The sequence below is a fragment of the Camelus ferus genome, chromosome 12, assembly GCF_009834535.1.
Source record: "Camelus ferus isolate YT-003-E chromosome 12, BCGSAC_Cfer_1.0, whole genome shotgun sequence".
In the NCBI taxonomy this organism is placed as follows: Eukaryota; Metazoa; Chordata; class Mammalia; order Artiodactyla; family Camelidae; genus Camelus; species Camelus ferus.
Window position 1 is genome coordinate 1,938,180 of NC_045707.1, and position 22,188 is coordinate 1,960,367.

The following is a 22,188-nucleotide window of genomic DNA, read 5'->3' on the forward strand; positions in this document are numbered from 1 at the left end:
GAGACACAAACTTGTTGTTAGAACCCTCCTTCTACTGTGTGCTCGCTGCCCCGTGGCAGCCTGAACACGGGTCAGCAGGTCAGATCTGGGGGGCCCGGGGGTCTTGTGTCCCCATGAGCAACATGTCACAGTGCTGATCATGGCAGGGAGGAGCAAGGGGCCCGCTCCCTCTCTCCCAGGAGACTTCTTGGTCTATCCGCGAATCCGCTCAACCTCTAGCCCACAACCCCAGTGCTCTGCATAGCACAAGACCAGATGTGAGCCTGGGTTGTTCTGTGTCAAGCCGAACACGTGCCTTCTTTCCCATGGAATCTGAGAATCTGGAATGAAAATCTAGAACCTTCTAACTGATCATTAATGGCAGTTATTGCGTGCTGAAGAGGGTTAGAAGGGAGAGTTCAAAGGAGAATGTTTCAACTACAGAGCCATCTCAGTGTCTTGGCAAGAGAAGAGCCAGTCTGTTCCTCATGCTTTAAAGACTTTTAAACAAGCTTGATTAAAAATAAAAAAGACCATGAATTTAAAAAAAAGAATCCAGAATCTTAGGCATAAGGAGCATGGGGCACCTTGGCAGCCTGGCTTTGAACCTGACCTTGCCAGCACGGCCACGTTACAGAATCCAGATCCACGGACAGAAAAGGCTGGAGGCGACATCCCTACCGGTGCGGTCCCAGGGAACTGGAGGAGACTGTCTTGACTGATAAAGCCCCGTCTGCTGTGTGCGTTTGTCCACAGTCCCACACCAGCCAGCTCTTACTCTCTGTCCTCTCTCTCCTTGGCTCCATCTTCCTCCCTTGCCAGGTCCCATGAGCTTGCCCTCCTGCCTCAAAATATGCTTCCTCAAAAGGACAGAGTCTAGCACTCAGCCCCACCTGCTTTGCTCACGGAGAACAGGCATGAACAGTTATTCTGGTGGGTAACTTCCTCCGTCTCACCAGATTGGAGCCATATGGACTGTGAGCTGTGGAAATTAGGTCACTTTGGGCCAACAAAGGTTCACTGAGCTAGGAGCTAATTGCCAAGGAGAGAGGATGACACAGAGGCAGATCCTGGCTGGGTGTCACCAAGCAATGGGTATAAAAATGGGAGAATTCAGTCTCATCGCCTCTGAAGCATAATCCCGTCTAAAAGCACGTCCTCCCCTTTGGCGAGGCTGGGCCCTCAAGGGAGAGCGAGGGAGAGACCAAATCTATTTTCTGTGGATGGCTTTTCTGAGGTCAAGGGCAATCTGAAAAAAAGCAGATCCACAGGGCTGGGGAGAGAATAAGGCTTGGATCCAAAGCGACAGTCAAGGACACAAAATAAGTGAGACTCTTCAATTTCTAGGCTCTCAGAATCACAGAATCTGTTAGATTCCGAGGATCATAGAATCACAGCCAAGAAAAGGACCCTGGCTCATGCAGTGGGATTCCCTCTTTTTATAGATGGAAGGTGGGGGGAATCTGGCAGTTTCAGGGGCACCCACTACATTCCATAAAGCTGGGGGTCCACCCCATGGAAGACACTTCCTGTGGTGATGAGGTTACGGGGACCCCCTGCCAGCTAGAGCCCAACAGCCCAGTAATGGGGGGAGGAAGTGGCGTGTCTACAACCACTGCACGAAGGGAGCAGCACTGGGTCTGCTGGTCCCCAGGCAGACCCACGTGGCCTCTCGACTTTCATCCTTGGCCACAGCAATGCTTCCTGGAGCCACCCCCAGCAGTTCCTTGGATACATCAACAAAACCTCCAGCTGAAAAAACACCACCCCAGCCGAACAAGAGGGCAAGTTCTGATGCCGGAGGGATTGACTCTGCTGGGGTTATGAAAAGATGTTCGGTGGGCATCTTTCCCAAGTCCCAAGTCTGGAGAGGTTAGCAGACATCCTGAAATGGATTCTTCTTTTGGAGAAGAGTGGGCGGCTCAGCCTGGGTCCTGCAGACTCACGGGGCACCCAAATCCCACTCCCCACCCCCACCTCGGAGGATCTGCTGCTTGGGGAACAGGTTACTTTGCAAAATGTTATCCAGATGGTCTATGGGCCAAATCAGCAGCAGCCAGCTCTTAGACCCCTGACCCTCTCGCAGAAGACAATAATCAGTTGACTTGTCTGAAAGGGCCCCCCACCCGCTATGGGGATCGTTTCTTTCTCTCTCCAACCTCGTGGCTCCTGTGAGGATTTTCAGAAACAGCGTGTTGCTTTTGCTATGGTAGGGAGAATATGACCTGGGCTGGGGAATCAGAGAATCATATTCCTCTGACCACAGGGACAGTGGGACAGGAGACACAGGTTAACCCAGAGAGGTCTTCCCAAGGCACCTTCTTCCTGGATCGGGTGGCGAAAACGCTCTTACATCTATAATCCAGGAACCAGAAAGAAAGAATGGTAATAGGCTGTGCTCTCTCTATCATGGAAAAAGCCCACCTATAATGGGACAGAATGAGGTTGGCACCCCAGGAGAAACTCAGAGTTTGGGGGAAAGGAGAGAGAGCACGTGGGCATTGTAATGGGGTCCTGGTCTCAGGACCTCTGGTTCCCAGAGCTGCCTGCACCCTATAGATTTTCCTCTGATGCTGTGAGCTAGCCAGCAGCTCTAGAACACTCTCTCTGCAACCAACCCATTTCCCTGCAATCCAGAACAAACACGCATACATGTGCTTGTTATAATTGTATCGTTTTCATGGAAACGATTTGGAAGCTCATATTGTATATGATACATTCAGGTACTTTCCACTCTGGGCCACGTCGTTGTCTCTTCCCGCTAGCTGAGACCCACAACACTGAGTTCGTGACACACCAAATTGTTAGGACCTGCTGTATAAAAACAACCGAGCTGGGTCAGAAGCCCTCCATGAATCTGTTTTGGCCAAAGCTAGTTCAAGTTGGGTTTGTCACTTGCAACCCAAGAAAATGTTAACCAAATTCACCCCTGGCATGATTTTGCTCCCAACCCCACCCCTGCCCAGGCTTCCACCAGGAGCTCAGTTTTCCAACTCACTTATTCATTCGTCCATGGAAAGAATCCTCCTTGGGTTCTCACCCCATCTCTAGCCCGAGTGGCGCCAGACCTCAGGTAAGGTACTCCAGCCCACGTGCCTCAGTTTTAGCAACTATAAATTAGCCTATGACCCCTGCCTCTTAGAAGGACCGTGGGGATCCAATGAGACCCTGTGTGAAACGCTCCAAGACAGGGTTCTGTGGGTGACAGATGTTCTGCACGTGGCAGTTCCCATCCTCTACCCCCACGATCTCAAGCATCTTCGGTTTTAATTTGAATTTAGAGGAGAGGGACCACTCTTCAACAGGCTCGCAAATCTTCCACCAAAGTTGAGTCCTGTTGAAAATGGTGACGGTGGGGAGAGTCCTTGCTGACATTCTTTCCCACTGTTAAGGTAAAAGCCTGTGGTCCTTACGAAAGCCCTGGTAAGTGGGTGAGATGATGCTGGAGGATTATTCGGACAGGCAGCAAGGGTCAGTAACCCAGGGGTCCCGGGGCCAAGTCCAGGGCCCCTCCCTCCCCTGTGACTGCTGCTTCCCTGCCCTGCTGAGGGCTGGACTCTGTTTCCAGGCAAAGCGCTGGGGGCAGGGATGGAACTTTGGCTACATTTGGCAAACTGTGCTCTCGGGCAGCGTTTACTCAAACTATCCTCAGTGCTGTAGCCAGGGAGAAGGGCAGCGATTCCTGGAATCCAAGGGTTTCAGGGTCAGAGTGTCCCCTGGGTGTTCTCTATCCATCACGATGGTCACCACCTCAGCTAGGTTTCTGCAGTGTTGCTGCCAAAGGATCACAGGACACCTTTCGGGCCCATGAACGTCGGAGTCATGGTTTGGGATTATTACAACCACAGGCCTAAGCGGCCTGCTCTGAGCCAGCCAGCCGGATTCAAGTGCACTGCCTTCCCTGCCCCGGATCGGAGGAGCGGGTGAGTAGCTCGGCTGGGCCGCCAGCCCCAGCAGCTCGGGGAGGGAGGGCGCCCTAGTGTGCAGCTTGGGCCCCCGTCTAACAGGGGACCTCGGAGAGCAAAGAGCCCTGTGTCCTATGGGATAGCCACATAATGTCCGGGGGCACAGTGGGCCGGTGTCATGGGCGGTAAAAGAACTTACCAAAGATAAAGAATGAAGATAGAAAAGGAGTTTATTACGGTACGCTGCCACGGGCAACAGGGGGCCACACAGACTAGAGGTGCCTGTGTGAGCACCAAGGGCTGGTTATCGGGGCTTTTATAAAGTCGGGTCACAAGGTGCCAGACTGGCTTGTGCACAAGTCTCTGATTGGTTGCTGGTGAGGGAAGAAGATTAGGGTCCGTGAAGGGCGGTGGGGTTTATGACTGATGAGGTGGGCTGAAACAAGCCAGCCTGAGCTGCTGTGAGGTTAGGCATTCCCTAAGGCTACTAGTTTGTTAGGCCAAACACGCCCTGTAAAGAATGTACTTTATCTTTTGAGGAATCCCGGGCAGACATCTGAGAGCCCAGGAATAGGCCTTTGTTGGACTTTGAAGGAAGTCAGTTGGCCCCACACATCACATCTTCCACTTTCCCCATTTCTAAGCATACGGTTCAGTGGCATTAAATACACTCACATTGTGCGTTCATCCACAGAACTCTCTTCATCTTGCAAAACTGAAACCGTCCCCAGTAAACAACAGCTTCCCCTCCCCTTCTCCCCAGCAGCCCCTGGTAACCAGCATTTCTACTTGTCACCCGAGGGACCTCATGTTAAGTGGAATTGCACAGTATTCATCCTTTTGCGACTTGCTTAGTTCACTGAGTGTAATGTTTCCAAGGTTCGTCCGTGTGGTAGCTTGTGTCAGAATTCCCTTCCGTTTTAAAAGTTGAATACTATTCTAATGTATGTATATACTGCAGTTTGTTTCTCCAAGTTCGTGTGCCTGACGTACATTGAGGCCAAACAAACTGAAACGCTGGAGCAGAAGAAGACTTATTGCAGGGCTGAGAAGGAGGACAGGGGCTCGTGTTCAAAACCCCCAAACTCCCTGATGGTTTTGGGGGAAGAGTTTTATAGGCGCAGTTTGGTGGGAGGGTCGTGGGATTTGTGATCTTCCTCTGATTGGCTGGTGGGGCGGTAACAGGGTGATGTTCCAGGAATCTCAGTCATCAGCCTTCTGGTCCCAGCCAGTCTGGGCTCCACGTGCTTGTGCTCAGCCTGAAGTCACCATCCTCCACCTGGGTGGGGGCCCAGCTCCTGCAGAAGAACTCGGAGAGCTGTGTCAGACTGTGGTACAGGGACAGGAGGAGGAGCTGGGACCCTGCTTTATTGCCGCACGGTTGTTTCCTGACTGCTTTTCCCTTTGTTCCGCGTGCCTGCATTCCCTAGTTAGTGACTGTTTGAATCTGCCTTTGGAACTCAGGGAAGGTCTAGGAGGCTGAAGCCTTTTTCCTACAAAAAACTGAGGACACGGAAAGGCTTTTGTACCAGGGAGGGCCCCACAGGGTCCTGCTCTGTTTCAGTCCCCCCTTTTCTTTGATACTGCTCAATCTTGAGGATTAACAGGTGCCGGCAAGAAAGGGAATAGAGTTCTGGCAAGAACGGTTATTCAGAAACTCAGCAGAGGATCTGTTTGTGGGGGAACTCGGTTTCACGTGGACACTTGGGTTGCTTTGCACCTTTTGGCTGTTGTGAATCATGCTGCTGTGAACATGGCTGTACAAATACCTCTGAGCCCCGGCTTTCAATTCTTCTGGGTATATTCCCAGAAGAGGAATTGCTGGATCGAATGCTAATTCTCTTTTTAGTTTTTTGTGGAGCCTCCATATTGTTCTCCACAGCAGCTGGACCATTTTACATTCCCACCAGCAATGCACAAGTGTTCTGATTTCTCCAAATCCTTGCCAACACTTATTTTCTCTATTTTAAAAATAATTGCTGTTCTCATGGGTGTGCAGTGTTGGGGGCCAAGCCCTCCCCCTGCTCATCCCCAGGAACTGAGACCCTAGAGACTGCCTTAGGCTGGGGAAGGACGCTATTTTGCACAAGCTTGTCCGGGTGTCATTTCTTCCGATAACCAGAACACATGAGCCCAGAAACCAATGGGTGGGGTAGGAATGCCACTTCTTAAAATTATACCACATGCCCTCCAATTTTGTTTTCCCATTCCATGACTTGAGGTTCTAGAATGGTTAGCTTAGGATTCCCCACCACCATGAAGAAAAATAAACCTTCCACCAGCTCACCCAGTTCACCTAGTAATTACAAAATTGGGAGCTGAAAATGTCCACTGGCCTTTAAAAAAACAACACAGCTCCATTGAGATAAATTCACATACCATACAATTAAAATGAACAAGTCAGTGGTGTTTAGTATAGTCACAGAGGTGAGCGATCATCACACTAATTCCAGAACACTGTCATCACCCACCAAAAGAAACCCCACACCCGTGAGCAGCCACTCCCCATTCCTCCTTCCCCCAGCCCCCAGCAGCCACCGATCCACTTTCTGTGTCTGCTCATTTGCCTCTTCTAAACATTTCATACAGATGGAGTCACACACCGATGCGGGCCAAGGATGAGATGCAGTGGACACCTGTTGCTTTTCCCTGCCCCAAATCCTCTCTCTGCCTTTTCTGGGATCAGCACCCTTTTGTTTGAGTAACTGCTTCTCCTCCACCCTATGTGGTTCTCGTGGGCATGCTAAGCAACAAACCCCTTTAAACCCACCACCCTGTTATGATCTGAATGTTTGTACCCTGCCCCAAATTTGCATGTTGGAATCTTGCTCCCAGTGTGAGGTCATTAGGGGGTGGGGCCTTAGGTTATTAGGTCACGAGGATGGAGCCCTCAGGAATGGGATTAGTGCCCTTATAAAGGAGATCCCACAGAGCTCCCTGGTCCCTTCCACCAGGCGAGGACACAGTGAGAAGTCAGCCCTTACCAGAAGCTGACCATGCTGGCCGCCTGACCTCAGACTTCTAGCCTCCAGAACTGTGAGCAAATGTTGTTTACAAGCCACTCAGTCTGTGGCATTTAGTTCTAGCAGCCCAAACGGACTACAATACACTCCAAAACACAGGGGTGGTCATGTGTCCTCAGCTGGGCCAATCAGATTCCTTGGCGGGAATCAGAAGTAGACGAGAGGGACAGATGGCCGAGTCACCTGATGGAGCAGCCTCGGGAGTCGGCCCTGAGCTCCTGACAACAGCCAGGCTGCTGCTTCCTGTCCTTTCCCAGCCCTGCTTGTTCAGCCGTGCCTTTCAAGCTGGAGTAGCCCCAGAGGCCTGCCAAACAATCCTCAAGTTTAAATGAGCCCAAGAATCAATTTCTATCACTTGCAGTTCGAAGGACTTAATAAAATCACACCTCCGGGCAGCCCAAGGTGTGTGATCATCTACTTCCTAATTCTTCCGCAACAATGATTGTGGCCAGGCCTGGGACAGGGCAGGGTGACCAGGAGCTTCTAACTTCCTGCAGTCAGGCTGATTAGAAGGATTGGCACTACCCTTCGTATTTAGATTACAGAAGTGAAAATGTTGTTTGTTTGTTTGTTTGTTTTTTTGTTTCCTTGCTTGTTTGTTAACAGTAGAAATGCTCTAAGCCTTTGACAAGTATAACCAGGATACTTTTGAAATCCCTCCCACTGTATAGTTCCCTTTATTGGTAAGTTGTTCCCCCAACCCTGACCCCATTCACCAGTAACTACACCTTGGTGCTCACTCTCCCCAGGAATAAGAACAGAGGACGTCTTCAGGGTATGGGAGGGTGGAGGTGGGAGAGGAAGCATCCTTCCAGGATTGGGAGAGAAACAGGCAGAGAAAGAAGTCAGCTGCAGCTTCTCCCCATCATGGGCCAACTCTATGGTGGAGATGGGATAAAAACCAGAGCAGCATGGTTGTGGGCAGGGGCAGGAGAGGCGTCCTGAGAGAGGAGAAGACATGTGGTTGTTTAGGTGGAGAGAGGGGCTGAGACACGCCTCCCTCCCCTGCCTGAGTCCAGCCCTCCCTCTGGTCTCTGCAGTCCCCCAGGGCCTGAGTCAGGAGATAGACTGAGGGCTGAGGGTCAGGGGGCTTCACAGAGACATGGGTATGTTCCCAGGGCAGACTAGGTGCTGGTGCTGGAAAGGCGGACCCTTGCAGCCAAGGTGGCACCACCAAGCCAGCAGAGAGACACCAGGGGACGTTTCACCAGGAGGAGGCATTGGGCAGCCAGCAGGAGGGTGGGGCAAAGGAGGCCAGCCACACACCAGAGGGCAACACAGGGACTCCAAGCCAGATGCCACCTCAGCAGGGCACGGCAAACTTTCAAGGGGAGAGAAGAAGCTCTGGGTAAATGGAGTCACTTGTGCTAAACCCACAACAGCAAAGACTTAGAATTTAACCTAACTGGGGCTCCAACCGCCCAGGAATGCAACCTGGAATCAGTCAGACTGGTGGTCAGCACTGGTGGGGTGATTCCGTTCCTCTGAGGAGGTGACCTTGCCTGAAACAAGGCTCTCTTTGCTAATTATTTCCTTTTCCTTCCCCTTTCCACCTTTATGAGCCTTTCCTTTCCTGCAGCTCAACGAGCCCCTTTCTACTTGCTGGATGGGAGGCTGCCCAATTCACGAACTGTCTGAATAAAGCCAGCTTGGCCTTTTACACTTACTCAGCTGAATTTTTGGTTTTTAACACCCTGATAGAAAATGTGGGCCTGAGTTTGCCTGACACTCACTTGCAAATGACTGACCTCGAAACCATGCCCCATAAAGTTGAAAAACACATCCTGATAAATTGGGAATTTGACATTAACACATACACATGACTATATATAAAACAGATAAACAAGGACCTATTGTACAGCGCAGGGAACTGTATTCAATACCTTGTAATAACATATAATGAAAAGAATCTGAAAAAGAATATATATATATATAAACCCATCCTGAAACCGTGCCCCATAGGGTTAACAGAAACTGGTGACTAACAGAAATTCTTTAGCTGGAGATACGGAACAGCAGGTAAGGGAACAACTTGTTAAAAACTCCTCCGCTTGGCACCTGCCTTCACTGACCAGGCTCGCCTTAATTATTTCTTGGCTCCTTACCTACCTACCCCTTTAGATAACTCTGACGTATGGTCACTATAGTAACAGGGGGAGGATGGGTTTAAGCTGTTTTCCAGGAACGCGGAGTTGGCTCCCGTCCAGTTCAAGCCGCTAAGGTTGGTTGGAACCACCGACCCGAACACTGGGCCTGCGCAAGTGTCCAGTGAATGACCGTTTGACATCAGATGGCCGAAAACTGCACCCTCGGAGCCTCCGCCTTTGAACGCGCAGCCCATCAAGAAGCACGTGATTCGGTGCGCCTGCGCAGAACCCTGATGCCCTCACCTTTCCCCACGCCTAAGACCACCCTGCTTCTTTAGCCCATAAATATCTCAAGCCCCTCGCCTTCAGGGAGGCAGAGCTGAGATTTGTTCCATCTCCTCACTTGACTGCTTTGTGCATAAACTCTTTGCCACAAATCTCGACATGGGGCAAAAGAATTTGATTTGGTAACGACTTTACCCGAAAGACTGTTTTACCTGCCGAGAGATTGAGGTGCCTTAAGGCAAGGTATTTTTTGTTTGTTTGTTTGTTTCTTTTCAGCAGGTCGGGGCCCTGGGGGAGGAAGGTTGGATGTGTTTTAGGAAATGAAGCATCTCCACCTTCGTGCTCACCTGGGTTGCAGGGCTTGGGCTTTTCTGTCTGACCACTCATGCTGGTTTCCCGCAGGTGACAGATGACTTGCTCGTGCAGCATCTCTTGGGGCTATTTGTAAGAGCTGCTGCAGTAAACAGCCCCCAGCCCAACGGCCGGCCCCTTCCTGAGCTACCAGCACTGAGGAGAGGCCACAACATCTGGTGTATTGTCAGAAAACACAGCAGGGGCCCCAGAGGGCGCAGCTGCCCCAGCCAGCCACCTCAACCCCTAGGAAAGCCTCTGCTCAGAGCAACCCAGGGCGCGGGAGGCTAGGGCACCAGAGCTGTAAAGTCCCCCTCGAGTCCCAGCTCAGGGCCGTCCAGCCTCCCTCCTGCCCACAGGGCCCAGGGAACAGCAATCAGCTCCCACCCTGCAGACCATGCCTGGCTGGGTGGGCATGCCTCCCACCAAGCAACAGCCCCCAGCGTGGCCTCAGGGAGGTCTGGGGAGAGGGCCTGGGCCCTCTGGGCGTGTAAACCACACAGCCCCTAATCCCAGTTTGCACACACACGGAGGCACACATCTCATCCCAGGACTTCATTAGAGGCTCATGCCCACAGCCATGGGAGGCTAGGACTGGGGCTGCCATTTCTCAGCTGTGTGACCATGAGCCAGCCACTCATCCTTTCAAGAGCTCAGTTTCTTCATCTGTAAAATGGGAGAGACAGGACCACAATCCTGTGTCTCAACTCACTGGGGCCAGATTGGTTTTCAGATTTTCCAGTTTTGTGGCTTTTTAGAAAGGTGCAGACATTATACACCACGTAGCACTGCCAGAAGCCCTCTTGTGATATAAACCCTAAAGTTGGGGTGGGGGGTTGTTGTTGTCTGTAATGCAGTTGTCGGACTTGAGCTTTGATTGCCAAGGCATGCAGTTCAAAGATGGTGATCTCCAACGAGCACACCCTCAGCCACAGGGCCAAAGAACCAGGCCCCTCCCCAACTGAGGCGCCTTGGTTTTAGAGATCTTGGTTGACTTCAATCACGGACCATTTGGGTCACTTGTTTTCTGGCTTCCTGCACTTTAAATTCCCGCTGTCAGGTTTTAAATTCACCAGTAAAGTGTGAGCCCTCAAAACCCTAGGCCCCCACCCTCAACCCCAATAAAAGCAGAACCCCAGGCCCTCTTGCTGGTTTCCTCTGTCTCTTTCCCTCCCTTCGCCCCGCCCCCATGTGTGGCCCAGATGTGCCATATCACTTCCAGGTCCTGTAATAAACTTTTATTTAATTAATTAACTAATTTAGAATTGTCATTTTCTTTTATATAATTTCCAAGTTCTGTAAGTAATAAACCTTTTTCTTTTTTTACTTTGAAAAGGTACATTTATTGAAGAAAGATACACTTTTTTGGCATCAAAAATGTTAAAGCTGCAATTGCAGACTCAAATATTTGGCAGCAGATTCATTTTTTAATTAAAAAAATTTTATTGAAGTATAGTCGATTTACAATGTTTCAGGTGTACAGTAAAGTGATTCAGTTATATATATTATATATGTATAAAAATAATTGTTCAGACTCTTTTCCATTATTGGTTATTACAGAATATTGAATATAGTTCCCTGTACTGTACAGTAGGTCCTTATTTTTAAATATAATCGTGTGTATCTGTTAAACCTAATTCCCAATGTATCCCTCCCCCCAAATCTTTATTTATTTTTAAGTTTTCTGATGGTTATTGCTGACGATTATTAATCCCAATGAGAACCACAGGGGCTGGTCCAACCACAACACTGGCGGTCGATAGGCTGAGACCTACCCTAAACACCGTCCTTGGTCAAACACTATTCATGTTTCTGCAGAGAAACTATGAATATGCAAATGAAGGGGAATACATCAAAACTATACACTTGCACCACTTCGGGTCAGGTTCTACCAGCCAGTGAATTATGAAAAAACGTTTCTGTTTTCAGAGACTTTCGCATTTTGCAGTTACAGAAAAGGGCTATTTGACTTCAACGTCACGCACCTTGCAGGGCGGGATGCCAGTGCTTGTGGCAGGACCGGTGATGAACTTGTTGGATGCCCATTCCACGCCAGGTGTTGCCTCCCTCACTCCTGGGCTCTTCACGATAGTTCTTCGCCACAAGGGCTAGTTTAATACTCATTTCACAGATAGAGGGTGGAGGCCAAGGGCAGTCACGGCGATACCACTCAACTTCAGAGTCCTTGCATGATGTAACCACACTGGTTCTGCCCGTCGACTGAAATAAATGCGCAGCCTAAAATTTGAGAGTTATGTTTTATTTGGCGGGAGGACTCGAGCAGGGATGACAGCCTCTCAGATCGCTCTGAGGGACTGTTCCCAGCAAGTAGGGGAGGAGCTAGGATATATAGGAGCTTTACAACAAACACCAGGTGGTTGGAACAATAAAAGATTGCTTGTTATCTAAAGAAAACCAGGCATCTCAAGTTAAAGAATTTAGTGCTTTTCTATGTATGGCAGGAAGCAAACATTTGGGCTCATTGAATTCATTCCTTTGACAAGCACCTAGCTATCTAGGGCCAGTATCTTGTCCTTTCTTATTCTGAGTCCGCTCAGAGTGCACCACTGTGAGTGACTGCCGAGGCCGGGCTGCAGGCTTGTCTTCACTGGGGGGTGGCGGCAGCCGCTGATGCCTTGACGGTTTCAGCATTCTTTGTTTACTGATACGGTTTGCAGTATTTCTCGTTCATATGCCCTTTGCACAGCTGGGACAGGAAGAGGTGACCCAGGCCTGGCTTGGAGTCAGCCGTCTGCTTCACTGCACATCTGTAAGCAAGAGACCAAAAAAGGAAAGTGAAAGTACAGCCATTTCCCAATAAGCCCTGCGGGCTTCCTGCAAGCACTGCCTTGGCCGTTGGCACTTCTCTGCCTGCCTCATTTAACCTGGACCTAGCTTTGCAATCAGGGCCTTTCCCGGGTGAGCAGAACCAGCTGGAGACTCTGCACTTCGTGTTGGGCCTCCTGCAGCCCAGACGCTCACGAGCCCCCGCTGGACCAAAAGCCCCCGGAGAGGTGAGCACAGAGGGCCCTCTGGACCTGAGGCCTCAGTGAGAGCTCCACTGAGGAGACCCAGGAGGGAGGGCTGCCTAGGAGCCTCTGCTTCTGAAGGACAATGTGCCCACGGGGTTGGCCACTGGTACTTGGTTTGGGAAAAAGAGCTGTTGTTTCAGGACCCACCGCCAGGGGTTCAAATCCCCAATTACTAACGTCAGCTTGGGTCTGAAGCTCAGCTTCTTGATATATCAGGATAGGAATCTCTCCCTCAGGGGTCGTTTGAAGTTTAAATAAAAACCTGATTAAGAGTACGATTTGACCAACCCAGTTGCAGCTTCCCCTCCCTTGGCTGGGGACCCCAGGGCCCTAGACAGGGAGGGCCTGGCCCCCAGAAGACAGGAGACGTCACCAGGCAAGGGGTTTCCCCAGCTGTTCTCTACAGGAGTGGTTTAGGTTCCGCAGCACCTGCGGTAAACTTGCTTCCCATGTTTCCAACCAGAAAATCCTTTGACTCCCGGTGACACCGCTGATTCTCCCACGGACAAAACGATCATGGATTTGGTGCTGCAGAGTCTGCCGGACAGCCAGGCAGGGTAAGAACTCAAAGTTGGTGTTGGTTCGCAAAAGTAACCCAGAGAGCTTTTTCCCTGGGGAAAGGGCCACTTCCGCAGAAGTACTCTAGGATCCTCACGACATGCGACAAACGTTCCAGGGGTATCAGCTGGAAAGTGCGCCCTGTCTTCCCACTGGTCTCCATTACACATAAGAGAATATGAAGGACAGCATGGCTCAGTGACAGAGCGTGTGCCCAGCACGCACAAGTTCTTAGGTTCAATCCCCAGTACCTCCATTAAAGGTAAATAAACAAATAAAAACCTAATTATCTCCCCCCACCAAATAAATAAGTCAATAGATGAGGATATGTTCTCCTAGGGGAAAAAAAAATATTCCATGGGCTACACTAAGTATTTTGGAGCTCAAGTCAAGTTCTAGTCGAGTACATGACCTTGGGCGACAGGACTCCAAGGGCAGAAATTTCCCCCTCAGGGCCTCCGCTTTGTGAAGTTCACATATCATCAAAAAGCCCTTTGCTGTGACCGCATGCATGAATTTAAGCCAATCTCTCAGTTCATCAGCAGATGCAGCATCACCAGCCTCGGGCTCAGTGCGGGCAATTGGTACATATTTCCTGGGTGAATTAGGCGAACTACACGTATCGGGCCTCCCAAAACCAGACTGTGGTTTTCACTGCGTAGGGAGGCATCGCTGCCTAACGTAGGATGCATTTGGTTTAATTGAAAAACACAGGAAGCCAAGCTTTCATTAACCGATGCCATGTTAATGACAAAACCTGGTTAATGTACAGCGGTGTTGTCAGTCTTTGCAGCTACACATCCCTCTGTGGTTTCTCTTGGTGCCTAGGAATCTGAGGAAGCACAGAGATGGGGCGGGGGCCCTGAACTGTGGCTATTCATTAATTCATTAACACTAAAGTGTTTCTTTGGTAGTATATTTGGTTTCTAACGTTTTCCATTGAAGACTTTGCATACGTATGTGTGCCCGTGCACGTGTGTGTATGTGTGTTGTGTGTGTAGAAAGAGTTATTAAAAGGCACGTGTATTTTGACCTCAGTGACCTCATCTCAAAGGTCAGATGAGAGAAAGAGCAGAAAATACTGAGGGTCTGGAGCTCTGAATCCCTCTTCAAAGCTCCACGTCTACCGCACACCTTCCCCTGGGTGAGGGCCCTGCCCTCTCTGGGCTTCTGTTTCCTCCACTGAGAAGTAAAGGAGGAAGCTCAGGTCTTCCCCAGGGCCCCTCCGGCTCTGATTGCCTCCTTCAGGCCAGGGACTCTGTGTTATCACCAGGCCTCCTCACTTGCCCTGAAGGACACGCACCAAGGGCCCTTGGCCTGAGAAAAGTGCCTGAAGAAACAGGCTCTGTTCTCCCCCTGATACTGGTCTCCCAGGGAGGCCACACTCGGCTGGGCTGGCAAAGGTCCCTCAATATTGCCCTCTTTGAGAAGCTGGGGCACGAGGGCCCAGGGTCCCCTTGTCCCTGACTTCTTCCATGAAGAACCAGGTCCATCTGCTCCAGAGATCGGGTAAGGCTGGCCAAGTGTCAAAGAGAAAGTTCGGAACTCTCGTGCTCATTATCTCAGCCCTCAGCATGCTGCGCAAAGGCACAGCCCAGCAGCTGAATTCAAGATCTTCGAAGTGGAGGATGCATTACACAGTAGGGCGCCTCCTCCGACTGTGCAGGTACAACTCCAACCCCCCACCAACACCTGGGCTTCTCTTTCCTCCTGATTTTCCCAGATCTTTCCTCCCAGCGATGAGTGCCCAGCTTCCTTATCTTGATTAGGATCTTAGCACTTTCTCACTGGCCCTCCTTGGTGACAGTTCCATAGCCACTTTGAACAAGGTTGAAAAAGTCCCTCAGGAATGAAATTCGGTGCAGTCACCATGGAAAACAGTTTGGAGATTCCTTAAAAAACTAAAAATAGACTTACTCTAGAATCCAGCAATCCTACTACCGGGCATATATCTGGAGAAAACTCCAATTTGAAAAGAGACGTGCACCCTGGTGTTCATGGCAGCACTATTTACAGTAGCCAAGACATGGAAGTGACCTAAATGTCCATCAACAGATTAATGGATAAAGAAGATGTGGTGAAAAAATATATGTATGTGTGTGTGTATGTATGTATGTATGTATCTACACATAGTGGAATACAACTCAGTCATAAAAAAGAATGAACTAATGCCATTTGCAGCAACACGGATGGACCTAGAGATTATCATACTAAGTGAAGTAAGTCAGAGAGAGAAAGACAAATACCATATGACATCACTTACATGTGGAATCTAAAAAAATGACACAAATGAACTTATTTACAAAACACAAAGAGACTCACAGACATAGAAAACAAACTTATGGTCACCAAAGGGGAAAGGGCAGGGGGAAGGAATAAAGTAGGAGTTTGGGATTAGCAGATACAAACTACTATATACAGAATAGATAAACAACAAGGCCCTACTGTACAGCTCAGGGAGCTATATTTAATAGCTTATAATAACCTATAATGAAAAAGAATATATATATGTATAACTGAATCACTATGCTGTCCACCAGAAACCAACACAACATTACAAATCAACTATACGTCAATAAAAAATTTTTTTTAAAGAAGGGAAAAAAAGAAAAAGTCCCTCAGCACAAACCCACCTCCTCCATCTCTGGCCAAGGTGTTTCCCCCATTTGTCCCTCCAGAAGCCTCTCTTATGTGTTTCTTTTCTTCATGAAGCCAGCAGCTCTCAGCAATGCTCTGGGGCTTTTCATAGTCAGGCCAGAGGTAACGGAGGCATCAGGGAGATGCGGGGAGACTCTAAATTCTGTGGCAGCAGCAACATCGAGAAACCACGTGGGTCTGACTAGGCATCTGGCTTTCACATCTGGGAGACTGAAGCACCATCTTTATTTCACACATCCACAGGAGTAGGGCTGACATTCCTCCATGTGAAGATGGGGAACAAGATCTGTCAGCTGAAGAAAGAATGTTTCTGGAAGAGTTTCCCATCTTGAAAGAGGAGCTAGAAGTGGACATCGGCAAGCTCTGTGCCCTGGCAGACAACGCTGACACCACCCACAGAACATCTGCCAAGATCAGAATGGTGGCCAACTCCATCACCGTGGTCTCAGGAGCCGTGAGCATCCTAGGCTTGGCCCTCGCTCCAGCAACAGCAGGAGGAAGCCTGCTGCTCTCTGCAGCTGGGAAAGCTTTGGGGACAGCAGGGGAGGTCACCAACATCTTGAACGATGCTTTGGAGAGCTTCCGCAATCGAGAAGCCCAAGGGAAGGTCAGTGGCCTGATGCCCACCTGTGGCCAAGACGTCAGGAAAACTGGGACAGACTACGTCACGGATGCCGGAAAAGTGGTCCAGATTTGTGCAAGCGCCATCAAGGATATCCAGAAGGACATCCGTGCCTTTCAGACAGCCAGAGCCCACCCGCGCCTGGCTGCTGCCGCCAAGCATCTCCTGACCACTGGCCAGGTCTCGGCCCAAAAGAGCAGGCAGGTGCAAAGGGCCTTTGAAGGTACCATGCTGGTGATGAAAACAAATGCTCGCTTGCTGGGTAGTGTGAAGGCTGGCTTCTCCCTTGTCATGGACTTGGCTTCCCTCCTGAAGGACTGGCAGAGGCTGAAGGACGGAGCAAAAACAGAGCTTGCAGAAGAGCTCAGGGCCCAGGCTTGGGAGCTGGAAAGGAAGCTGACAGAACTCACCCAGTGCTACGAGAACCTGCAGCAGAAGGTGAGGCTGTGGCTCCCCAGGGGTGGTGCTGGAGGGAAGAGGAAGCCTTGCCTGGGGCTTATGGGCGCCAGGGTTGACGGGAAGGGTGCTGAGCATGGAATTTTCACAGATGTTCCCGCGGATGTGGGGCATACAGTGGCCCTGAAGGTCCAAACAGTATCAATTACATCTTGAAGATAACAGTGCCGGTCCTGGGCAGATCTGGTCATGCCTTCTGTTTCTCCCTCCATGTTCCTTGAGGTCCATGTGCCCGGAAGAGGGTCTTCCCAGTCGTACAGAAGAGGCCACTGAGCCACAGGGGATGTCATGGAATGAAATGTGTTCCCCTAATATTTATACGTGGCAGCTCTAGGCCCCAAGGTGACTTTTTGGAGATGGGGCCTTTGGGAGGTGACTGAGGTTGAATGAGGTGGTAGTGGCAAGGCCATAATCCTATGGGACTAGTGCCCTTATAAGAGGAGGAGGAATTGTGTCCATGTTGGTTCATCGATTGTACCAAATATGCCACGCTGATGAGGGATGTTGAGGGTAGGGGAGTATATATGCGTGGGTGAGGAGGGCTATGTGCCAACTCTGTATTTTCTGCTCAGTTCTCTGAACCTGAAACTCCTCTAAAAAGTGAAGTCTATTAACTAAAAAAAAAAAAAAAAAAAGAGGAGGAGGAAACACAGAGGGCTCTCGCTCTCTCTTCCTCTGGCTGCACAACAGAAAGGCCATGTTAGGACAAAGCAAGAAGGCGGCCGCCTACAAGCCAGGAAAAGTCCTCACCAGGAACTGAATTGGCTGGCGCCTCGATCTGGGGCTTGCAGCCTCCAGAACGAAGAGAAAGTACATTTCTGTTGTTTAAACCCCCAGCCTGCAGTGTTCTGTTATGACAGGGAGTGTCTGTACCTTGCCAGGTGCCGGCAGGGAGAGTCAGGATGACAGCTGGGGAGCCTGACTTCCGAGCCTGGGCCTGGATCTCCACGCTGTGCACCCGGAAGACTTCTGGAGCTTTCCTCTGATTGGTGTTTGTGTTTCTTTCCAGAAACTCTTGCAAGAAAAAAAGCCTATGAGCTCATCTTCAGAGGGAACCATGGGAACTGTGCCTCTGCCCGAGGCCAGGCTTGAGGAAGCAGGATGCCCGGTGACAGGAGAGGACACAAAGGCAGTTGAGCCCAAGGGCCTCTGAGTGGAATAACAGGGGATCAGGGTGGGGGTGGGCACGGTTGGCAGAGGAGATGCCTGGAGGCTTACCAGCTGGGAGGTCCATGAGGGGTCTGAGGGCACTACCAGTTAGTGAGTGTCACACAGTCGCCAGTGGAGTTCGGTCCCTCCCCGCCCTCCTTCCTTCACACGTGTAACTCATTCCCTTGACTTCCGCCCCCCACTCATTCAGTTGCATGCAGTCAGTTGGCTAAACACACATGGTTCGACGCTGAGCTCTGCAGTAAGCACTGACCTAAGACGGGAGGGTTCCTGGGGTGAAGGGCACATTGTGTTCTCTCTTATATCAACTCACCTTGTGTTTCCTCTGGGTGCTCCTCCTCCCCAACCTGGGCAGTAATTACTGGAGAAGATCCTGGGTTTGCACATAAAAGGATGTCACAGGAAGAGGCCCCTCTGTCCACCCCACAACACAAGTTCTTGGAGCCTCTCAGGACCCTGGAGGCTGTAGGACCGCTCCTGAATGCCCAGTTCACCCCTCTTACACATTTTTTGTTTGTTTGTTTGTTTTTATGTTTCAGCTGCTATTTTAAAAGGAGGGCATGAACATTAAATACAACTTCTTAAAATTCAGGAAAGTGAAAAATAGGTGGAAAAATAATGCGCCAGTCCAGGGTGACAACTGCTGGTATTTTGATGTAGAGGTTTTCTTCCTGTGCTTGTCCTGCTTTGGGCGTCACTGCTTGCTGGGGACCCCCCCTCAAGGAGGCACTGTAAAACATAGATTTCTTTTCTGTAACCCACTGGGTTTTCTTTCTCTTTCATTCTCAATCCCTTCATTTGACTACAGATCTATAACTTTCATTTTGCTGTGTTTACTTAGCAATGTTTTCTACCATTCCATGTTCCACTTCATTTTTTACAGATATTTTTTACGCTGCAAAATATTCTCTTGAGCCGACATACATGCTTTTAATTAGACATATATTAGTCATCACTTCTTTAAGTGGCCCAAACCTATTCAAACTGGCTTACGCAAAAGAGGAATTTATTGGCTTCCATACTTAAAAATGAATATGTATGTATATGTATGACTGAAGCATTATGCTGTACACCAGGAATTGACATAACATTGTATACTGACTATACATCAATTTAAAAAAATATGTATGTATGTGTGTGTGTGTGTGTGTGTGTGTATACATATATACATACACATGCAAAAAAAAGCGCTTAGGGGAACAGTGGGCATCAGGTGTGTCTGGATCCTGAGGATAAAAATGATGTCATCAGGCGTCTGTCTTTCCGTTTCTCAGACACGCTTCCACCAGGTTCAGGCACTTTGGCCTCAGCATCCCCAGGTGCGCCCACTCCCAGCTGGGGGCGCCCAAGTAGAAAGGGGCGGGGCAAGAGTCCAGGGACCCACTCTGATTGGTCAGGACTGGGTCATGTGACTTTGCCTGCGCTGCTTGCTAGGATGGGCTACAGGAACTGCCTTCGGATCTAAGGGTTTTAAATCCTTGCGATCCCACACCGCAGCCATGTGCTTCCTGTTTTGGTTGCTCTCATTCCCTTGTTATGAGCGAAACCGTAAGTAAACAGCTTTCGCCCCTTTTAATATTTTCTCTTAGTGTGTGTGCGCATCCTCGAAGTTCCAAATAAACACGATCAATAATAATACCTGCATGAAATATGCAGTCGCTAAACTTGGGAGGGGGGAGTCTGCTTGTTCTGTGAGAAGTTCGGAAGAAAAAAAAGAAAAGAATGAATCAGAGGAGATTAGAGACTCACCTCTGATACTGATTTGCTTGGTCTCCTTTCTGAGTTTTGGTTTCTTCAAGCCACGAAGTAAGTGTAGCCTGAATAAAATCCAGGACCGCATCTGGGCGCAGATTTGCAGCGCCTGGCTCACCGCAGTCCAGGAGAAAATACCCTTGAGGGAAACTCGAATCTTTACTATTGCTCTGAGCCAGCATCAGAGGGGGCGGGAGAACCTTAGGTTCACTCGGCTTCTGCTTCTCTCATTTTTAGACTCTTCCAGGAGGGGCAGAAGCTCAGAAGAGACTTTCCTCTTCCCCTGTGTCTCCGGCCCTTACTTCCCGACTCACCGCCCAAGCAGCCCTTCTCTTTCCCTCCCTGAAATGCCTTCAGCCCCCAGCTGCTTCCCTCTCCGGATCATGTTCTGCTGGTGAACAAATGGCTTTTCCTCGTTTTCTCTCCCCACTAGTTAAGTCTTTGTCCTCCTCCAAGAGAAGGCATCAACTCCCCGTGGTACTCAGGGCAACCCCGCCCCCACCACTGTCCCCCTCGCCCTTCTGGGTTGAGTGGGGTTCTGCAGGGGCGCCCCTGAGGCGTTCCAGGCCCCTCCACCACGGTCGGTCGGGCATCCTGGGAAACCTATCAGTTCTGAGGTGTGATCTGTGTTTCTTAAGAGGAGGAAGATACACACATTCACATGCCCAGGTGAGAGGGGAGCCTTTGCCAGCAGATGCCCCTCAGTGCCACAACTGACACAGTGCAGAGCTCTTCCAAAGTGTTGGGCCTTCCAGAGTGGCCAGAGAATTTGTCCCGCCCGTGCTCAGATCTGTGACTGCAGCAGACAGGGGTCAACAGTCCAGCTCTTGACCCGTCCGCCCACACCGCAGGAAAATCGGGGATCTCAGTCACTTCGCTGAACCCCAGGATCGCTGGGGAGGGGGGAGCTTTGGGAACCTCTCGGACCCAGCTCCAGATCCCTCAGCGCCTGACAAGCTGGGGGTGGCCTCCAGGGGCCTCTGTGTGTCATTTCAGCCGGTCCAGGCCCACTCTTACCAACCATACGCTTCAGCTGGTTCTTGAATTTGTGATGAAACATGCAAGCTATTATCAGCTAGAAATCACACAACCTCAGGTCTAAAATCTAACTTTCAACCAAAAGAAGACAGAAAGGCCATTGTGTTCTAGGCAACGTGTAATGTTACCTTCAAAGAAATAGCAGTCTGGGGGGAAGTATATTCCAAAGCAATCTGAACCCTTTCTTCGTCTCTCAAGAAGATGAAAAGGTGTGTGTTGGGGGGAACCGGGATGAAGGGAGAGATTTTTTTTTTTAATTGAAGTATAGCTGATTTACAATGTTATGTTCATTTCAAAAGATATTCTTAATGCATACTTATAATTGACTTAGACAAAATCACAGTGGAAAACTAGACTTCCTCTCTCTGATGGGCAAGTTCAAGACCATGCAGACTAGTCCTGTTCAGTATGGGAGCCACTAGCCATGTGGCTACTGAGCACTTGAAACGTGGCAAGTCCACAATGAGATATGCTGTACGTGTAAAATGCACATTGATTTCAAAGACTTAGTGTGAACAAATACATAAACTATCGGATTAATAATTTTAATTGATCACATGTTGAAATGATAACATTTTAGATATTGCGTGAAATAAAATATATTATCTTATTTAAAATAATAAATAAAATAATAAATAATTTAAAATCCATTTCACTTTTTTTTTAATGTGATGAGAGAGGATTTATAATTACATATGTGGCTTGCATTGTGGCTCTATTGGACAGCATTGATGTAGACAATAAAATAAGAAAGATGAAGATAATTTGAATGATGAGCTGGGTTTGTGGGGGCCTAATAATAGCGCCTTTTTTCTCTCACCTGAGTTCAGAACCAGGGAAGGAGTAGACGAGGGGTCGGAGAGGTGGGATGACATCAGCTTGATTAAAGTTGTTGGAGGAAGTGGCTTTGGGTTGGCCGGTCAAGTTGGCTTGCTATTACTCCCTTCCTGAATTAGATGGTCATACCCCCCGCCCCCCACCTCTGCCACGTGCAGTACTCAGTAACCTCCCGCCACCCTGTGCTAGGAGCACAGCATCCTGGATGCTCTCAGAGGGTCGGCAGGTCCCCAGCCAGGGCTTCTTCTGGCCAACCTGCCTACCATGTTGCTCACTCATTCTTCCATGGAGTTGGTAAGCAAGAGGATGCCGAGAGGCTTGGCATGTACTTGGGTGGAATCCCTCCATAGGAAACAGGGAATTAGTGATTCTTCCATTACTTCCTAACCTTCTTTTAATTAAGCATTGGACTTAACCATAAGCTCATGGTCAGCA

General features: G+C 49.6%; 1 protein-coding gene across 5 annotated transcripts; it reads left to right on the top strand.

Moving 5' to 3' along the window:
* Window positions 1–3,631: 3,631 nt before the first annotated feature.
* On the top strand, window positions 3,632–19,938 carry LOC102505286 (apolipoprotein L6). Of its 5 annotated transcripts, none has more exons than XM_032492112.1 (6): window positions 3,632–3,902; window positions 6,474–9,522; window positions 12,338–12,644; window positions 13,126–13,219; window positions 16,122–16,938; window positions 17,966–19,938. In XM_032492112.1, the coding sequence occupies exons 4-6, from the start codon at window positions 13,179–13,181 to the stop codon at window positions 18,107–18,109; spliced, it is 1,002 nt and encodes a 333-aa protein (XP_032348003.1). In that variant the 5' UTR covers window positions 3,632–3,902; window positions 6,474–9,522; window positions 12,338–12,644; window positions 13,126–13,178; the 3' UTR covers window positions 18,110–19,938. The 5 variants fall into 5 exon arrangements, with proteins under 5 accessions (XP_032348003.1, XP_032348002.1, XP_032348004.1 ...); XM_032492111.1 differs by having other exon boundaries at window positions 9,079–9,522; XM_032492113.1 differs by lacking the exon at window positions 6,474–9,522.
* The last annotated feature ends 2,250 nt before the right edge of the window (window positions 19,939–22,188 follow it).

What these genes read in the sequence shown, in the direction of transcription:
- LOC102505286 (XM_032492112.1), top strand. Translation starts at nt 13,179, where the DNA reads ATGGATTTGGTGCTGCAGAGTCTGCCGGACAGCCAGGCAGG. An exon ending in CTGCCGGACAGCCAGGCAGG is followed by an intron (nt 13,220 to 16,121) that starts GTAAGAACTCAA and finishes ACACATCCACAG; the next exon opens with GAGTAGGGCTGACATTCCTC. An exon ending in ACGAGAACCTGCAGCAGAAG is followed by an intron (nt 16,939 to 17,965) that starts GTGAGGCTGTGG and finishes GTTTCTTTCCAG; the next exon opens with AAACTCTTGCAAGAAAAAAA.